This window comes from Talpa europaea, assembly GCF_964194135.1.
Source record: "Talpa europaea genome assembly, chromosome: 13".
Lineage (NCBI taxonomy): Eukaryota > Metazoa > Chordata > Mammalia > Eulipotyphla > Talpidae > Talpa > Talpa europaea.
Window position 1 is genome coordinate 98,538 of NC_140080.1, and position 20,619 is coordinate 119,156.

Genomic DNA, 20,619 nt, shown 5'->3' on the forward strand with positions numbered 1-20,619 from the left:
ATTGTTAAGCCCACTTTTTTTTTTTTTAAAGTGGGTCAAGTGAGGGGGGAAAGTGCTTATTTGTAGACAAATCCAGGCTAATGAATGTGGACAGGGGCTGGCGAGTTATCCCAAAGCCAGCCCTGCTGGGAATGGCCCTAAGCGCCTGCACCAGGCCCAGCAAGCGTGTCACCCCCAACCGCCTCCTGGTAAAATCATGTCCTGGCCCCGCTCTTGAGAAGTACAATTCTATGAGCCGACGCCTGCCATTTCAAGGTCAAGTTCACCAAAAAGGCAGGAATTGTTCTGGAGAAGACTTCGGGTATATGGCAGTTGAGTGCCCTGGGTTTTAAATGAACACCAGTTTTCTAGAACCTTCCAGGAGTTGAGCCTGGGCTTGCATGTTCACCGCCTCCGGGAGGTGGGGAACATGTGAAACAGTGATGGCTCCAATGTACAGTCCTTTCAACTCGTCTGTAAATGTGAAATAGGGCCTCCCTGGTGGCACAGGCAGTTGAGCGCAGCGCTGTGAAGCTGTCACAGCCTCTTCTAGCACAGGTTCATCCGGCTGGCTGGGGAGAAACCCACATAGTGGGCAGACCTCTCCTGTTGCACCCTCAGCAGTGTATTTCAGTCAGTCTGTCTGTTCTGTTCCCCCCTTTGTCTCTGGTGAATCCTCTTGCCCTCCCACACACCTGGCCTGTGCCCCAGTTCTTGTATATTTAAATAAATAAATCTGAAATACTCAAAAGGTTGGAAGTACAAATAAAACTTGAAGGGGAAAACATACAGGTGCCAGGGGGTTCATCCTGACGGCAATTTGCCCAAGTCCAGAGAGCTTCAAGGCCGAGCGAGGACTCCGTTCCCTTGGCCTCGCCCTAGCCTGCTAGACTCGCGGACGGCATGAGTGTGGTGGTGGTGGTGAATGGCTCACAGTACCTTCATTTTACCAGCAAAGTCCAGTGATTTAGATAAAAGGCAAAATTTTCCCTTCCAAATTATAATCCCAAGGGGGGACAGAGGAATGGCAGAAAAAAATATGTATTATTTCAAAAGTTAATGCAAAAAATAAGTTTAATAGGATGACTTCTTTTGAAAAGCTAGTAGGATGACGAAGGTAGGTATTTTCTCATCTACATCTAGTAAACATTTGTACTGACTTACATACAATTAGACATGTACCCAGTTTGCTTTAAAATCTCCCGCGTGGAGGGCAGCACTATGGCCGGTGTGCTGGCACATCTTTTAATGAAAACTCCCAGAGATCTTTTTTCTTGAGCTTAATTTTCTAATCAGATACTAAATAAGCCCATACTGTTAATCCCACTATCAGGAGATAAAATGCTCCCTAAATATTCAGCATTCTCTGTCTTAAAAGCTCTCCAAAAATACGGTGGTGTCACCAATGCCGCTGGCAGAGCAAACTCAGCACTGGAATTTACGGATACACATTAAACGTGAAAACGTTGCTCCAATGGCCATTTATTTAAGATTATGGAATCAGCCATCCCTTCCCACCACTTCCCTATGAAATCCCAAACAACTGCAGCAAAGTTGATGACTACATGGAGGGGTAATCGTTCAAGTTCTTTAATCTCCCTTTACACATTATATTAACATTCATATTGCAAGGCATTCCATTCACAAATATTACAGTTTGATAAAAACTTCACTCACATCCCCCCCAAAAAGTCTATACCAGATTCGGTCACCTTACTAAATCATTAAAATAATAAAAGTAATGAAAACATTATAATTCTTTGAAAGCAAGAGGTCTGAGGCACTCTGGGAAAGATATTCTACAAGCACATGTCCATGTATCCAATCACGTTACAAGGGTCCCCAGATTCCCGGGAACCAGGACAGGACAGCCCGGGGACAGGCTGATGTCCTCCCCAACACACACCCACAGGGACTGCGCTAACTGACGGGAGGACATTGGCAGCCAGGGTCACTCGGTGCGGTGCTCAGCTGTGTACACCCCCCCACAAAGACTCTCCTGTCTCATCAGCGTGGCCGCTGCCGCCCCACTGCTGGAGAAACTTCAGCAAGGGCCCTCCCCAGCACCCTCCACAGTGCAAAGTCCACCCTTGTCCATCCATCTGCCACGTATGCCCTTGAACTCAAACAGAGGGAAGAGAGAGGGCTGGGTCCTCCCGTTTCCGCCAGAAAGTCTGAAAGGCCAAGCACACCACAGCCTCAGGCCCGACCACAGCTGCCTCCGCTTGGAGTGTGGCTGCTGTTTTCACAAAAAGTTAAGTGACTTTAAAATCCTGATAACCTTTTCCAAAGTGAATTTTGCCAGATCCTTTCGCAGAGCTCATACAGGAGGGAACACCTGGCAGACCGAGCGTGCCCCCACACAAATCACAGGGCAGATACTGAAGGTGGGGCCGGGGCGGGGGGCACCTCCCAAATGGGGACAAATCGCTGCAGAATGACAGCCTAGTCGCGGGCGCGGTGGACACGCCGGAGCACGGTCACGACTCAGGCCAGAGAGCACTCGCGAATCACACACACGGAGTTTAAAAATGTGTCCGTCTACATTTCCATCCATACCATAAAAAAAGATCTGCGGCAACTCACGTTGCCCAAGTTTCAAGGACCCTCCTGTGCAGCCTCCGCCTGGCAGGCTGCGGCCCCCAGGCCGCGTGGCAGTGATAACAGCAGCCAGAGGCGGCTTAAGTAAAAGTGCTCAAGGGCCAAAGGAGAAACTGAGGAGATTTGCGGGGAGAGGGGAGCACGGAAAGGTGAGAAACGATTGCTTGATCCTTCTCGGCTTTTCCAGACCCGAGACGTGTTCTGGAGGACACACGCTGTGGTCCCTCCTTACCAACAGCCCAAGCCAGCCCGAAACAGACGTCTCCTCCTCCACCCTGTGCTCGGTGCAGATGCACAGACAGCGGAGGCGCCGGGCGCCGGCGTCAGCACTGGGACATGAAGTGGGGCCGCGCGCTGTCCAGCCGCCGTGTCAGGACCTCGCAACCGGTGTCTGTGACCAGCAGCGTGTGCTCAAACTGGGCCGAGCGCTTGCCGTCCCTGGTCACCGCCGTCCAGCCGTCCGGCCAGGTCTCGTCCTGCCAGCCTCCTGCAGAACAGAGAGAGACCCTCTTGATCCCCCGCCCGCCCTCAGCTGGACGCTGCTGTGTGTGCTGGCATCCACCTGCTTGCATACGTCAGACCGATCAGCGGTTTCACGCCAGACACCAGTCACACTTCAGCTGTTTCAGTCAGCGCTCTCCAACTTCACTCTGGTCTTAGGCCAATGAAGTAATGCTTCCATTTCCTCCGGTGCATTATAACTTCACATTTTTTATATTTCCCAAATACTGAATTCAAGATAGTTCCAAAATAAAGACATTCGGCTTCATTTTACAAAACATTTGATACCACTAATCATACAACTATGACTAGAAAACTGAATTAATGGATTTAGCTCTGTCCTGGTGTAACTCTGGCATTTGACTAAACCATAGCCAATGTATATTAGGAAGGGAATATGAGGACTGTTCATCCTTCCATTATAACACTTAATTCCTTACTGTAACTTACAGTTCAGAGCACTCAATATGGTTTTTAAATGACAGCAGACGGGAGATAAATGACAGCAGTCAGTGATGTCTGTGTAGACCACACCCATACAGCCAGAAAGAGGGGTAAAAAGCAACAGGGAGTGGCAGGAAAATGAGCCTCAATGAGGCAGAAAGGGCTAGAGAGGGGTCATGGGGGCAGAGAGAGAAGCAGGGAGAGGTGAGGAGTCTGGGGAGCGGGGTTGGAAAGAAAAAGCTAAGCAATTCTGGACACCACTATAATATATTTAGAGATGTTCTTGTTTCCAAATTACATCTCAATTAAAATTAAAAGCATTCTTTGTTTTGAGCAGCCCATAGATGAAGGGTTAGGCCTCGGTGCCCCAAGTCCCAGACACGAGCCTCCATCCACAGCGTCAGACCAGCCAAACCAGCCCGGGCCGGGGAGCCCGTCAGCGCCCATCGGTCCCCCACGGTCTGGTGTGCTTGGGACCCGACGGCCGCTCACAAAAGGGCTTTGTGACCCCTCTGTCTGCTGCGCGCTGCCAAATCAGGCTCCTTGCTAAAGATGTCGGTCAGAATAGTTGGCCGTGACTCTGAGGAAACTCCCAGCCCGTCCGTTCCGGGCTGGGGTGAGCCCGGGGGGTCACACGGGGGGGCGCTGGGCTGTGGAGATCCAACCGAACCGGCTCCAGAAATACCAGCGCTTGGGTCCAGAAACCAAAGCGAATCCTCCCCGCCCCCGCCCCCATCCCACCGCCTCCCCCCACCTTACAGGGCCAGGGCCGGGGGCCGCCCCACACCCACCGCTGCGAAGAGGGGCACAGGCCAGGCCCCACAGGCCCCGGCCCCGCGAGGCCGCCCGGAGCACGGGGGTTACCTTCGCAGATCATCGGCTCGATGGTGAACACGTGGCCCGCCTTCATCACACCGACTGCTTTGTTCTCTGCAATGAGGAAGACTCTCGTGGGGTGGCCTCGGCGGGGTGGCTGCCGCGCCCCCCCACCTGGCTCCTGCCCGCGGGCCACGGGGCCGCCGCTCCACCCCCGTTCTCCAGACACACCCGGGGCCGGGTGTCAGGCGGCTAAAGGGAAAACAGGTGTTGTTCCCCTTGGGGAAAAGAACACTTGCTGGAAACCTTGGGGTGCTGCAGGGCCCCGCCCAGTCACACTCACCCCAGGGGGGCAGTTCTGCGGCCCCAAACGCTGCTGCCCCCTGGAAACCCCTAAGCCCGGCGGGCACGGGACTGCCCGGCCTCGGCCGCCCGACCCGGGAGGCGCCCCGCTGCACCCGGCCCCCGCTGCTGGAGCTTCTACTCTGTAAAATCTGGGGGCAAAGGTGATTTTTTCACATTTTAGAAGGACAAGTTCATTAGGAGAAAGAGAGACACACGGTCACCAGCAGGCAGGAGCGCTGCCTGGCGAAAGTAACCCCAACTCTTCATCACTTCTCAAACTTTCCTTCCAGGCCAAGTGACTGACTCCACGCCAGGGGTCACGCTCCCCGGGGCGGCCGGCAGAGGGCCTCAGTGTGTCCCGGGAAGCGAGGAGCGGGGCCAAGGCCAGCCGGGCAGGGGCCAGGACATGGCTGGGCGGGATCGCACACCAGGAGGGCCGGGCAGCCCCGCAGGGCCGCGGCACCAAGCCGCTCCGTTCACACACCCCAGCGGTCCTCCCTGTGCTCAGAGGCTGGGGTCTGGTATTCGAATGCGCTGGAGTAAGGAAAATACGCTACTGAAATGAACTTCCCCCGCACTCTTCACAAGCCCGCACAGCAGCCAGGAGGGTCCTCTGGGGGCGCCGGGACCAGCCGGGCCTACCGGCGTTGGGGAGGGAAGCGCCTGTCTGCGTGGTTCCCAGCTTGAGGAACGGCCGGTCCCTGGCCGACCGGCCGGCGTGGACCAGCACAAGTCAGCCTGTGCTCTGAACAGGGCCTGCTCCTCCTCCTGAGCTGGCCCGGCCCCGCCGCCCGACTCCCGCCACCACCACATGTCCACAGCAGCACCAGGCCGGCTGAGGGCTCACGTCAGCCTGCGCTCCAGACTCTGTGCGAGGAGCACCCCCTGAAGAGCAGCCCCCAGCTCATGCCTCTGCCCAAAGATACTATGCAGACCCCAGTAGTCTGTGCCGGCTCTGACCCAGACACTGGCTGGCCACGCTGTTTGTGATCAGGCCCCCCCACATGGACGCTCTTCCCCAGCCTCCAGGCCACGCCTGTGCTGCCCACAGTCCTCCCCATGCCACATGCAGGGCAGGGAAAGGCCAGCTGGACAGCCAGAAAGCCAGGCCAGCGCTGGCCCAGCTTCCATCACAGTGAGTGAGAACTGAGCAGAGGAGAGGCTCCTCCAAGCACAGACCCTGCCAGAAATCACTCAGAGCCACGACGACGGGGTGGGCAGCAGCCGTCCCAGCCATGCTCGAGCCAGTATGGCGCACTCCAGGCACCACCCCGGGTCTTCTGGCCACGCCAGGGCCGAGCCTCCCTGCGCAGTACAATCAGGCTGGCACCCACGCGAATGCGCCACACCAGCCCTGGTCTGACCCCGAGCAACAGGCCCACCCTGCTTGCTGTCTCTCCTGGAAGGCGCAGCTAACTGGAGGAGGGGGGCATCTGCTCCTCTATGGCAGCGAACAGGCTGGTGTCTGAGGACACGAACACCAGCCAAACGCTGCCCGCCACCCTCCCCCACGAGGGCAGGACAGCGGTGGCCAGACGCGGGGCAGAAACTGTGTCCGCCAGAACCATCTATGTCTTCCTCCTGGACTTAGCCAGATCCCCAACCTCCCTGCACCACAGTCACGCGACTGAATTCTCAGCAGCAAAGAGTTACTATAAGTAACTTAAGCAACTCCAGGTGAATCATTAGCCACCGCCCAGCACATCCCCACATGCTCCCCTCTGCCCCAGTGTCTCTGGATGGGGAAGGCAACTCCCAAAGTGACCCTGAAAGCTACAGGTGATGGCACCAGTGGCAGCCAGTCTGGGCCAGGCAGGGCAGGGCACCGTGTGCTACGCAAGCGTGCACGGGCATCAACCCACGCTCTGGTCACAGCGACAAAGTGTCTGAGGACAGGGCCGGCGGCTGGGCTCGGAAGCACTTACTGGCGTAGTGAGGCACGTTGGGGGCCGTGTGGAAGAGCTTGTGGATCCCGTGCCCACAGTAGCTCCGAACGACTGAAAACCCGTTTGCTTGGGCGTGCTTCTGGATTATGTTTCCCAGCTCTCTGTATCGAACGCCAGGCTTCACTGAAAACAAGAGAGACGCGTGAGAAAGCAATAGCTAACACTTAGCGAGCAACTAAGAGGGCCCTGGGGCGGAGCCCAGAGTGCGTCTCCCCGTACGGGCCTCCTGTGTTTGATTCCTGACTTATCCACTCTTTTCAATAAAAAACAGAAAAGGGTTGCCATGGCTGCTGTGGCTCCCCCATGCTCCTGGAGACCAGAGCTTTGGGCTCTTGGGTCTCCTGCTCTGCCCACCTGATGTCCAACCCCAGATTCCTGGGCAGAGGGGAGAAAAAACTTAAACATTAAAAGTCTGAAGAGAGAAATAAAGAAAGGAAGTAGCCTCCTTGGTGGTGCAGGGGTTAAGTCTCAGCAGTGTGAATCTATCACAGCCACTGTAGCACGAGTTCGATCCCTGGGCAGGGAGCAACCCACATGGCGCAGCACAGCTCTCCTGTCTCCCCGCTGCTCCCCTCAGCAGTGGGTTTCAGTCAGTCTGCCTGTTCTGCTCCCCACTCTGTCTCTGTGAATCCTCTCACCCCTGCACCTCTGACCTGCACCCCAGCGCTTGCATACATAAATCTTTTTTTTTAAAGATTTATTTATTTATTTATTTATTTATTTATACAAGAGCTGGGGTACAGGTCAGAGGTGCAGGAGGGTGAGATGATTCACCAGAGAGAGAGAGCAGGGAGCAGAACAAGCACACGGACTGGAAACACTGCTGAGGGGAGCAGCGGGGACACAGGAGAGGTCTGCTGCGCCATGCAGGTATCTCCCCGACTGGCTGGAAATTGAACCCCACGCTGCAGCAGCTGTGGACAGCTTCACAGCGCTGTGCTCAACCGGCTGCACCACCAAGGAGGCCCCGCATAAATAAATCTTTAAAAAAAAAATTTTAAAAAAGTAAAAAGGACCACGCATCGTTCTCTCCTAACGCAGCACTGAAAGAATAAAAGAAATAGGAAGAAACTGCACTAAAAACCATCCCAGCACGCCTCCCATAGCAGCCAAAGGAAAGGAAGTCAGAGAAAAGGGAGACAGGCAGGGCAGGCGGTGGGCACGCAGCAGCCCCGGCCAGGGCGCTGAGGCCAGTAGACGGCGCGGGGGGCCCACCTGCGTCGATGGCTTGCATCAGGCACTCATAGGTGGTCTGCACCAGTCTCCGGGCCCCCTCGTCCACGTCTCCAACAAAGAAGGTCTCGTTCAGGTCGCCATGGTAGCCGCTGCGATAGAGGGTGATGTCCACTGCAAGAGAAGGAGGACGTGGGCACCTGGGCTCCACAGCGCCACACCTCCCCGCTCCACCACGGGGGCGCCAGGAGGACAGCCGAGGCCAGGCCCTCTCACGTGGCCTTGGACCACTTGTGGCAAAAGAAAGAAACACCCAGGACAGGCTCGTGTGGGGCAGCGAGCAGAGTCAGTGGCAGAAGTGGAGGGGCCGCTACGGGCAGGCACTACACAGAACATGCTGCCGAGAGCGTCTTCCACCCCCCCCAAGCGAGGACACGGACTGTGTGCACTGCCCACGGGCTCTCCAAAAACCTGTGTGTCTTCTGCGTCCTTGGGAACAACCTTCCTCCCCTCTGTGCCCATGTGAAAGAGCTTGGTTCCTGTGGGCATGGTGACAGGCAGCCAAACCTGTCCCCTGCACCACACTCAGTGCTGTGAGCGGGCCACACAGTGAGAAGATGGCATCGTGGGTCCCCTCTGCAGCCCACTCAGCCACACGGACCCCCCCGGATATGGCCCCATCACCCCGCATGGTCAGGCTATGTCGGCCCAACCCAGCACACGTTCCTGGAAAACCTCACAGTTGTGCACAAAAGAAAAAGAGTGAGTTCAATAAAAACAGGGCTGGGCACAGCCCCCAAAACTCACCGAACTTGATAAACCAAAGCAGTAAGAGCCACGCCCAACAGTGTGGTGAAGCTAGCGCCCCCCCACAGCTCTCACAACACTTAACACCCGCCCCAAGCCCCAAGCATGGGAGATGCCAGCCATCCTGTCAGGAACTTCTCCGTCACGGGCACACGGACGGCCACTTCCCAGGACACCCACTGCCCAGGATACCTAGTGGAGGCTGCAGTCCCCTCTGGGGCCTCAAGCAGAAGGCGCTGCTTTAAGGGACCCTCTTCCTCCAGGCCCCGTCTGTCACCAGGGAGCTGCCCTCACGGCCAGGGGCCGCTCTGGACTCTTCAGACCACCAGGGACTCAAAAGCTCACACCGTCAACCCTCCCGTCCTGCCGTGTCTCCCCCCTCACAGCTGCTCTGCACTCGGGAACACGTTCCGCCCTACGGCAGACCTAAGACCACAGAACAGGCTGCCAGGACGTTAGGTTTATTTGGAGTTTTTAATACAAAAAAAGAAGTCGAGGACAGGAAGCAAGTGAAGAAAGCAGGTGGCCACTGCCCAGCCGGCACTTACCGTTCACGATGTCGCCCTCCTGCAGGGGCCGCCGGTCTGGGATCCCGTGGCAGATGACCTCGTTCACGGACGTGCAGCAGGACTTTGGGAAGTTATAATAGTTCAGCGGAGACGGGTAGCAGTTCCTGGCAATGCACGCCTACGGCAAACCAAAATACAGAGTACTAGTGTGCAATGTGCGAAAGAAAAAAAACCCATGCAATTAACCAGATCTTTACATTTGGAAAACACTTGTACAAATGGTCCCCTCAAGAACGCCTGTTTTCTCTTAGAAGTAGTAATACACAGGAGCTGAACAGCCTACAAGGGCGTGTGGCCAGAGCACTGGCAGAGGAGAAGCAAAGCCACGAACACACACGTCGCCATACATTCTAGTTTGAAATTATTCCTCATGAAAAAATTATTTCAAGTTAGAAATACCATTTAAAGGAAATGTTAAAATGCAATTTTAGGGAAGTTATAAATCCTAAGTAATAAATGAAGACCTTGGGGGCCTCCCTGGTGGAGCAAAGGGTTAGGGCATAACCTATGAAGCTGGCCTCGGCCACTGCAGCACGAGATTGACCCCCAGCCGGCCAGGGAGCTACCCACAGGGCGCAGCAGACCTCTCCTGACTTGCCCGCTGCCCTCTCAGCAGTGTATTTCATCAGTCTGCCTGTTCTGTTCCCCACTGTGTCTCTGGTGAATCCTCTCACCCCCTGCACCTCTGGCCTGTAGCCCAGTTCTTGTACGTATATTAAATAAATCTTAAAAAAAATAAAAATTAAAAATAAATGAAGACCTTAAAATCTATATTCCCTAGGGCCAAAAATATTAACGCAATTAAGAGCACTCGAGTGCTTCCAGAAACGTTTCAGTCACGGCACGCATGTAAAGCAACCACCACCCTCAGGGAGAAGGGTCTGGTTTTTCTTAAAAGTCTCATTTTACTTGGTTGTTCCAACACAGTAAGAAATCACAGCACACAGTTCTCTTTCCACACGGCCACACATCCTTTGAAGTAACAATTCTTAGACACAGGCATGGAACACAACGCGTAGAATACACCGTAATTTTGCTGGCAACTCCACTACTACTAGACCTTTAAATGAACTTAAGTTTCCTCAACCACAAAAAAATTACAACCAATAACTGTCCATCCACCACTTTCCCCTTTTCTGAGGATTTACTTCTGCGAATCTCACAGCACAGCTAAGCGCAGAAGCAACGGTCTGCGCGGGGAACGGGCGCGTGGACGTCAGCTGACGGCTCGCGGTGCGTCCTCCCCGCTGAGCGGGGCTGGCAGTGTCCACCTGGTGAAGCCGTGAGGGCGCGTGTATGAGTTAGGAGAAGAAGCCCTTAAAAGAACACTTGCTCCAAGAAGCACTCAAAATGCTGCCCTTGCACCCTATACATTTAAACAAATGGGACAATACCCCAAAATCAGGATTTTTTAAACTCTGAAAAAAATCTTTCTATAAACTCTTTAAGAGCTTACAAAAGCGGCTTCACCATCCCCATGCGGGTGATGGACACACACACCCACGAAACACCAGCTTACAGGTGGTCCTGGCCTGCATCTGTGTGGCTGCCAGGAAAGGCTTGGTGCGTGCGCTGTCCTCTCACTCGCGGGGCCTCGCTCTCTCTGCCAACTGCACTCACACAGCCCGCGCTCCCGGCCCAGGCTACGGCCGCCCAGGGACCGGCAGCCCTCACGCCACACAGTGAAACAGGTGTCTGTTATGGCACTGCCACTGCGGGCACGGAAGGGGTCTTTCCCACCACCCTAGATTCGGGGCTTGTATTCTCATTTATTTCAGAACATGCGGTGCAGGCACTGGCATGGCATTTGAAGCACTGATGAAATCAGTCATTTCATAAAAAGCTGAAGTGCTGTAAAATGCGGTTTCAGACACAAGCTGTTGGACGTGCCTCCCAAACTTCAGTTACTTAAAGAAGAGAACAATGACTGTTGAGTGCTTTCTATTTTTCAAAGAAAACAAAAATTATTTTGAAATTAGCTCAGCCCAGTGACTGGACCCTCAGAACATACGCTCACTTAAACGTCGGCTAACGCAAGCCTGTTTTCAAAGAATAAAGCCAAGTTCTCACCAAGTGGACGGCGTGGTCGATCTCCTCGGTGGAGATGCCCGGCTGGATCATCCCGGCTGCGATGTCCAGCACCTCCCTGGCCAGCTGCAACGAGAGGGACACCCCGCGGGGAGCACAGGGCAGTGTGACCTCCACGCTGTCTCAGAGGCTGCGTCGCAGATTGCAAAGTGTGACTAATGCAAGATTCAACCTCAAGTATCTTCATCCCCAGTTTTCATTTTAAAACCACGCATACATTCCCAGTGCCCAACAGTAAACACGTGCAGGTACACGGGAGGAGGCGAGCGAGCAGGCTCACGACAAGGCCTGGCTGCCCAAGGGGCCTGCACGTGTGGAGAGAGCAAACCCTTCCCGCCTTTCAATGGGGGTGCGGGGAACAAGACTGACGACACGTTCCTCAAAGAACCACAGGAAGTGACAGAACCACAGACTTCTCCAGATTAAAGTACAGAATCAAAACTCAAGGGGTCATTTCCCAAATGAGCATCAGTGCAGCCTGCATTTTCCCTCGACAGGGACAGCCACCCCACAAGAGCAGCTCTGCCGGCATCGGGGCAGCCGTAGGCGCTCACGAAAACAAGACGACAGAAAACCATGAACACCTAGTTCTTTAAAAAAAAAAAAAAACAGACCAGCAAGCAAGGGCAGATCACTAACCACATGAATCCTCAACTCGGCTTTTTAACAGAAAACAAGCACGCCTCGACTCGAGCGACCCGAGCGTGCAGGCCCTGCAGCCCCGACTCACCCTGCACACCAGCCTCATGCCTTCTATGTCTTCCGCGGAGAGCAATTTAATTTGAGAAGTACCTTTAAGAGCCTGTTCAGATTCAGACATTCCTGGAAAGGAAAAGCAGTCAGCAAAAGCAAGATGAACGGAGAGCTGCCGTATCTAGGAGAAAACCCGCCTCCCAGCTGATGACTGACAAGTCTCACTGGACACTGATTTGCGTGGTTTGGGAGGGCCCAGGTCAGACTTTTGTACAAAATATTTTCAATATGAAAGGGAAACTTGCTGAACAAACTGCAAGGAGAACTCTGAAGAACAAATTCTGGGGTCTGCTAGCAGTCGGCACCTTCAGAAGGTCAGCAGGCGGCGCAGTAAGCAGCGTGGTCCCCAGGCGTGCCCGCACCACCTCGTGGAGCAGCTGCTGGCCAGTCTCGAGCGTCCCTTCAACCTGGAGCCTCCCGGGGTTCAGCCTGCGCCTGTGGCCCTCCCAGGGCTGCACTGCCCTGCTCTGTGTTACCAAACGGGACACGAACGTCCAGCTGCCTCGCCAAGCGGGGCCGGGCGCGGCTGTGACTGCGACGGTTATCCTGCACACCCCCGCTCGTGCGCAGATGCCAGCAAATGTGCTTCTCATGCTGGGCCAGAGTCCAAACAAGTTTGGAAAATCTTGCCCTAACTAATAAAATCAGCTTAACTGAAATTAACCATACCTTTAAAAAGTATTAAAGTCAATATAGTAACTATTTCAGTATCTGACAAAATAAAATTTATCTTTTTTTAATAAATGGTGATATGGAAATCCCAAGTAAGATGTTATCTAAGAAAATCCAACAAGCCCGGCCCCTGGGACATGACCGGCGTGGGCGCGTGGTGGGGGAGGGGGGCTCACCTAGCGGGTGGTCAGCGTAGTCTGGCCTCTGAATGTAGCTTGGCACCGGCCTGGTTGGCATCTGATGGCATCCAAGAGGGGAATTAAAACTGATTCAAATATTAAGCAGCTCTCATTATTAAAATTTATTAACAAAGAAAATAAAACTGGAGGGAAAAACACTAAAGACTTCACTCAAGTATTAAATAGGGGGCCTCCCTGGTGGCACAGGGGTTAAATCTCAGCACTATGAAGCCATCAGCGGGCTCTGCAGCCCGAGTTCCATACCTGGCCAGGGAGCTACCTAAATGGCGCAGCAGACCCCTCCTGTCTCCCCGCTGCTCCCCTCAGCAGTGGATTTCAGTGGATCTGCCTGTTCCGCTCCCCACTCTCTCTGGGGGAATCCTCTCACCCCCTCACTCCCCTGCACCTCTGGCCTACACCCCAGCTCTTATATTCATAAATAAATCTTTAAAAAAAAAAAAACCTGACAAACCAACAATAACAATAAGGTCTCAAAGTAATGGAATCAGCACAGTCCTGTCCCCACAGCTACAGGGAGGCATGAAGAGACTTATGATTTTGATTATTTCCCCGAAATTGTAATCAAAGACACATTAAAGAAAAAAGTATCAGTAATGAGAATTTAAATGTCTAAGGAAGAAAATAGATAGCAATACCACAGGAAGAGGTGAAGTGGCAGAAAGGAAACTAGATGAAGAGAAATCCCTTTTTAAAAATACACACCACCACAACAGGCAGGAAATAGCTACTTTTCCCATGCTTTTTAAAGATAAAATAAGTTTTTGGTTTTTATTTATGCATACTGGAGCTGGGGTGCAGGCCAGAGGTGCAGGGAGTGAGAGGATTCACCAGAGACAGAGTGGGGAGCGGAACAGGCAGACCGACTGAACTAGGCTGCTGAGGGGAGCGGCGGGGAGACAGAAGAGGTCTGCGCGGTGTGGGTCAGCTCCCTGGCCGGGGACGGACTCAGGCAGTAGGCTGATAGCCTGAGACTTAACCCCTAGGCCACGAGGGAGGCCCACGATTAAATGAGTTTTAAACCTTCCCTCCGAAGTTGCTCCTGCTCTGTCCATGATTGCCAAGTGTCCCCGCTAACTTTCAAATAATGAATCAAACATAAAAGCTAAAGAACCAGAATGTGAACGCCATACTGATTCTAGGAATTATTACTGGAACATAAATCACATGTAACATTTTCAAGAAAGTAAAAACTGGAGAGGCTCAAGAGGGCGTGGCGGGGTCTGGTGCTCACCAGGGGGTAGTGGGGCCGGAGCCTCCCCGTGTAGCGGTAGCCGGCCCACGGGTCAGTGTTGACGTCGCCTTCCACCGTCCAGAACGACACTTCACGCCTCGCCTTTTCATCTTCTGAGCAGGAGAGAAGGGGAGAACGCTCGGGGCAGGCCCAGAGGCGGCCCCGATCTCACTGTTGGAAGCCCCAGAGCTGCCCAGACCCAGCCCTTCCTGGCCATTGCAGCACACCCGCTCCCGCAGGCCTGACCCTTCTCACAGGCCTCAGGGTCTGCAGAGAAAGGCTCAAGCTGAACATATTCTAGGTTCTACACAGCATCAAGGAGGAGCAGCTCACAGAACCCCTCTCCTCAAGGACGGCGTAGTCTCTCCACACCACCAGGACACTGGGAGCCCATTTTGAAATATAAAATCTAACTGAGGCAAAATTTCCCAACTGAGAGCAACACAAGAGTTGTGCAGCCTGCTGTGTTGCAACAGCCTGGAGCCAGAGCCCCCACACCGCCGAGGTGCGCCTGTGTGCCCTCCTGGGTAGAGAATGCCATCGAAGGGGAAACTAACCCCAAAGAAAAGCCATGTGTGGCCGCCCGCTCCTCCTCTGCCACATGGGGTGTGCCCGGGCGGATCAGCGAACGCAAAGGCCACAGCTCTGCCTTTCAGCACGGCGCTGCCACGGGGGGAACAACCCGTCTGGGGCACCGGCCACTCGGCACCCCGGGCGTGACCCCGCGGCTGTACTTACTTGCTTTCTTATGCAGCAGCTTGTGAGTGGCCCAGCTTCCTTTAAAGCATTCCTGAAAGAGCAAACACGAAAATCAGGGTCTGGCATTCCCCAGAGAGAAACGGTTAGGGACTGCTGTCCGGAGGAAACCGTCACTGGAAACTGTACTTCACCTGCACTTCCTGAGGCTGTACTATAAAAAGTCACTTTTGCTTTTTAAAAAGCCACCTTTTCTATACCTTCCTCCTGCGCTGACTCTACGAAAAATTACTCCCATCACCCGACGTACAACAGCATCTGCCTGGCGTCAGGTGATACGAGGGACTGACAGAGAAATCACATGTGGGACATGGTGTTGATGCCATGACAAGACGCGTTCAGAGACGCCGCGCGGCCAGGAACGTGGCCACTGAAGGGTCTCCGAGGGCGGCTGGTGTCTCCAGGACGCTGCCCGCGGCGCTGCCGTCCCTTCCTCACCTTCCGGCCCGCCTGCAAGATGCCAACCCCTCACCGGTGGCAGACCCTGCAGCCACCTCAATGGACCACTGCTTCTCCTGGAAGATCTGGTCCAATACGTTCACGGACAGGTGGCTCTTCTCCTTGGGCAACTTTAAACCCTGACGACACCGAGGCCGGGCGTGGGGCCGTCTGTTCACTGCACTGTTGCTGGGCGCCAGGCACGCTCTCTTCCCAGACGCCCCGCGCAGACACGCCAGCAGCCCTCTCCCCAAACTGACAACTCACCAGATGTGGCAGCTAAGACTGACCAGGCCCGACTCACACTCAGTCTTGTTCCAGTGACAATTAACTGACTCGAAGCGCTTATGCCTTCTAGGGGTTGCAAATCACTCAGTTTTCTCACTTCTCAGGATGCTTTAATTAAGGGCAACACGGCAACTGTCCTGGGTTTGTGAACACACAAAGGAGCTGATGCTCTGTGCTCACCCCCAGATAGATCAACCTCTTTCCTTCCATTTAATGACTGCAGGGCCTACTGTGTGCAAGGCACGAAGAAAAACACAAAAATGAATGCACTGCCTCCATCCTTAAAAAACTTACAAAATCTGGGCCTCCCTGGTTGCCCTGGGGTTAAGCACAGCACTATGAAGCTCTCCACAGCCTCTGCAGCACGAATTCAATCCCAGGCCGGCCAGGGAGCTGACCCGCATGGCGCAGCAGCCCTCTCCTGTCTCCCCGCAGCTCCCCTCAGCAGTGTATTTCAGTGGATCCGCTTGTTCTGCTCCCTGCTCTTGCTGGTGAACCCTCTCACCTCCCGCACCTCTGGCCTGTAACTCAGTTCTTGTATGCATAAATAAATCTTTAAAAAGAAAAAGTCAGGCCTCCCCTGGTGGCGCAGCGGCTGAGTGCTGGGCTGAGAAGCTGCCCGCAGCCTCTGCAGCGCCGGTTCGATCGCCGGCTAGGGTCCCACATGGCGCGCAGACCTCTCCAGACCTCTCACGCCCGCTGCTCCCCTCAGCAGTGTACTTCAGTCCTTCTGCCTGCTCTGCTCCCTACTCTGGCTCTGGTGAATTCTCTCACCCTCCCGCGCTTCTGACTGCACCCAGGTTCTTGTATAAATAAATAAATAAAACTTTAAAAAAAAAAAAAAAAAAAACAAAGAAAGAAAAGGTCCATGATTGGACCAAAATCTCAAGTTGGGAGTAAAAAAAGATCTCAGAAGGCAGATGACATTCTAGGTGAAGACAAGTGTACAAACACAGGCGCTCACAGACCAAAAGAACGAGACTGAGGGGCCTCCCCTGGTGGCCCAGCTGGTTCAGCGCCACACTGAGAAGCTGTCCGCAGCCTCTGTAGCGCAGGTTAGATCCTGATCAGCCTGTGAGAATCCCACATGGCGCAGCAGACCTCTGCTGTCTCGCCCGCTGCTCCCCTCAGCAGTGGATTTCAGTCAGTCTGCCTGTTCTGTTCCCCGCTCTGTCTCTGGTGAATCCTCTCACCCTCCCGCGCATCTGACCTGTATGAATGAATAAAAAAAATTTTAAAAAAAGAGACTGAACGCATAAGAGGTGTCCAGGCAAAGAGGCTGGAATCCTACACTCCAGGAGAGAGCATTTGTAACAGGTGGGGTAAGTGATCAACTGTGCTATGTCAGGGGGAAAATGACTTCTGCTCGAAAAGGCTTTGTGTGGTTAATTTAATGGGTATTATCTCAAAGTGGGGAATTACAGTAGAGAAATTTTAAGAGATCCCTACAAGTGACTTGATGAGAAATGAAAAAATGGTGGGGGTGGTGAAGAAAAGAGAGAGACAGCCTGGGAGCTATTCAGTAAACACCTGACTGCAGATCAGCACACAGACAACTGGACAACCTGCAGAAGCCAGCACGAGACACCTCCAGCCCCACCACCCTGAGCAGTCCCGCTGTACCTGCACAGACCGGGCGGGCTTTGTTCCACAAGCCCCAGCACCCACAGTTGTTTCTGCCCTTGATGAACATGGTCTCACAGTATCTTTTCAAAACCTAAGCAGGCGAACGTCTGCACAGGGGAGTCTAGTGAGCATTACAAAACGCCACCTAATTTGGAGGCAAAGCAAACCACGCTACTCTACCTAGCTGGTAGCCTTCCCAAAAGCTCAATATTTTTTGTTTTAAAATACAGGTCCCTCAAAGCCCTCAACAATTTAGAATTTGAAAATTATTTTCAAGAAGCACAAAGGACTCATACAAGTATGTGGAGTAAGCTCAACGCTATTTTTAAATCAAGCAACCTTCTCCATGTGCCACTTTTTCCAGATGATACTGACAAGGGCAAGGAGCACGGCCCACAGACCTGCACAGCACAGCGGCCCTCGCTCAGGGTGACTTCCACGCGAACCTTATTTATGCTTACGTTACACACGCCTTTCGACATACATTTCCCGTTTCAGACAGTCATATTACCTGCATTTATTACTCCTATGTATTTGCTGCCATTCTAGTCTTTAACATTTTTATATATGGAAGTGTGAAACCCTACCGGCATCTTTTAAAAAAAGCCAAAACCCTGACATTATGTCAGCACTCCACTTTTGCTGGATAACAGAAGCCCCAGAACAACCTTGTGAACTCTGTGAAGGAACCACACGCGGGAGACTGGAGCTCAAAGGTAGTTGGACTGGTTCAAAGGTACAGGAACTGACAAGGGCAGGGCCTCTGGGCCTTCCTCCTCTGCTCTTCCCGACACTCCAACGCAGTAATTACACATTCACGTGCCTCTCTTGACAAGTCCGGGCAGCTGGGACACCCCGCCAGGGGAGTGTGGAAAGGCAGCAGGAGCCCAGCGCCCAGTCAGGGCCCGGCGGTGCAGGTTTGCTGCACTGCACAAAACTTGCTCAGACACCGCGGCTTGGAGGCAAAACCCTCCAAAGAACGGTCTTTTGCAGTCAGGGGGAAATTCTGTAACGTGGCTTTCTAAATTTAGGATTTGAGGTGCCAAAGGAAAAGAATGAATCATACAGACCCCGTCCCCCCCAAAGCTGCTCTGCCAACCTCAGGAGTTAGGACAGAGGCAAAGGGGGGGCTGGGTCGTGACTCCCTCCCTTCCCAAGTCCCCCCTCCCTGTGCGGCGGTGTGGGCCCCTCCAACCCGGACCAGGGACTGACTGCCCTTCCTGGCACGCCAGCCTCGCGGAGCCCCACCCGTCCCAGGGAGCCCGCACACCTGTCCCAGGAGCCCCACCTGTCCCGAGGAACCCCACCTGTCCTGGGAGCCCCACCTGTCCCGGGAGCGCCGCCTGTCCCGGGGAACCACACCTGTCCCGGGGAGCCTCACCTGTCCCGGGGAACCCCGCCTGCCCCGGGAGCCCCACCTGTCCCGGGAGACCCAGCTGTCCCGAGGAACCCCACCTGTCCCGGGGAGCCCCACCTGTCCCGGGAGCCCCACCTGCCCCGGGGAGCCCCACCTGTCCCGGGGAGCCCCACCTGTCCCGGGGAGCCCCACCGGCCCCGGGGAGCCCCACCGGTCCCGGGGAGCCCCACCTGTCCCGGGGAGCCCCACCTGTCCCAGGAGCCCCACCGGCCCCGGGAGCCCCACCGGCCCCGGGAGCCCACCTGTCCCGGGAGCCCGCACGCCTGTGCCCGCAGCCACGCCGGTGCTGGGAGGCCGCACAGCGCGCAGCCCGCCGGGCACAGGCCGCGCGGGGCCGCCGGGAGACCCGCGCCGAGCCCCGGCCCAGAGCCCGCGCGCGCCCGCGCGGCCCGTCCGCGGCCGGCGGCAGAGGAGGCGCGGGGAGCGCCGGCGCCGGGGAGCGCCCACCTGCGAGCAGAAGTACGAGCCCTGGATGCCCAGCTTGATGCAGGTGGGACACTGGAGCTTGGCCTCGCGGCTGCAGCCGTCCGTCTCGCACACGCGCGTCTCCACGGCCGCCATGCTGCTCGTCGGGGGCGGAGCCGCGGCGGGGCGGGGCTGCGGCGGGGCGGGGCTGCGGCGGGGGCGGGGCTGCGGCGGGGGCGGAGCCGCGGCGGGGCGGGGCGGGGCTGCGGCGGGGCGGGGCGGGGCTGCGGCGGGGCGGGGCTGCTCGTCGGGGCGGAGCCTCGGCGGGGCGGAGCCACGGCGGGGGCGGGGCTGCGGCGGGGGCGGAGTCCAGACGGGGCGGGGCGGGGCGGTGGCGCGGAGGGTGGGGGCGAGCGACGGCAGAAAAGAAGAGGACGCCCTGGCTCCCTCGGCGCGGAGGAGGAAGAGGAGCGTTCGGCCCCGGGTTCCGTGACGCCCGCCTCGCGCCCCCGGCAGCCTCCGGCCCGGCCCCGCCCCCAGCCTTAGCCCCGCCCCTGCTCGCGCGCTCAAGCGGCGCCCCGCCCCACGGCCTTAGCCCCGCCCCCGCGCTCCACGGCGCCCCGCCCCTCGACCTTAGCCCCGTCCCTCTCGCGCGCGCCACGGCGCCCCGCCCCACGACCTTAGCCCCGTCCCTCTCGCGCGCGCCACGGCGCCCCGCCCCACCACCTTAGCCCCGCCCCCGCGCGCCACGGCGCCCCGCCCCACCACCTTAGCCCCGCCCCCGCGCGCCACGGCGCCCCGCCCCCGACCTTAGCCCCGCCCCGCCCGCGCCCCACGCGCCCCGCCCCCGGCCTTCGCCCCGCCCCGCGGCGGCCCCGCCTCCGGGGCGCTTCGCCCCGCCCCCGCCGGCGCGCACGTGGCGCGCAGCCCCCGCCCGCGCCGGTCCCGGGCGTCGGGCCCGCGGCCCTGCCCGGCGCGGCCTCTCCGCGGCCTCGTCCGCGCGGCCGTGCGGGCGGCTTGTCCCCACCGGGGCCCGGGCCGGGGCGGGCCTGCGCCGCCGGGACGGTCGCGCGGCTGGCGGGGCGGGGCGCGGCCGGGGCTCCACCGCCGGGACGCCGTCTTCCCGCCCGCGCGCCGAGGGCCGGCTTTCCGGAGCCGCCCGGAGCCGGCGGCCACGACGGCCCCCGCCGCTCCCCGCGGCCGGGCAGGGTCCGGGCGGCGCCGCTCGTCTCCGCGCCGGAGGCGCCCGCGCTTGTCCGGGCGCCCGGCCGCCGAGCACCTCCCGCTGTGGCGGGCCCGGGAGCCCCCCGCGCCCCCCCCCCGCGCCCCGCCCCGCCCCGCGCCCCGCGCCCCGCGCCCCGCGCCCCCCCCCGCGCCCTTCGCCCCCCCCCCGCGCCGCGGTGTGGCCGGTGGTCGCGGGCCGCGGGGGCTGCGGGCGCGCGGCGGAGTCGCCGGAGCTTGGCGCGCGGCCCGCGCCTGTCCTCGGCGCCCCCTCAGCCCGCCCGCTCGCGGCGGCCGCGTCTGGCGGTGAAATCGCGGGAGGGGCCCTCGGCGGCTCCCGAGC

General features: G+C 56.9%; 1 protein-coding gene across 1 annotated transcript; it reads right to left on the reverse strand.

Moving 5' to 3' along the window:
• Positions 1–2,903: 2,903 nt before the first annotated feature.
• Positions 2,904–19,211, reverse strand: METAP1 (methionyl aminopeptidase 1; the record flags this gene model as incomplete). The annotated part of the gene is made up of 11 exons (XM_084251970.1): positions 2,904–3,067; positions 4,390–4,455; positions 6,612–6,755; positions 7,848–7,979; positions 9,161–9,299; positions 11,252–11,335; positions 12,000–12,091; positions 12,871–12,931; positions 14,126–14,238; positions 14,864–14,915; positions 19,098–19,211. 11 exons carry the CDS (start codon positions 19,209–19,211, stop codon positions 2,904–2,906), a joined length of 1,161 nt encoding a protein of 386 aa, XP_084108096.1.
• Positions 19,212–20,619: the final 1,408 nt, after the last annotated feature.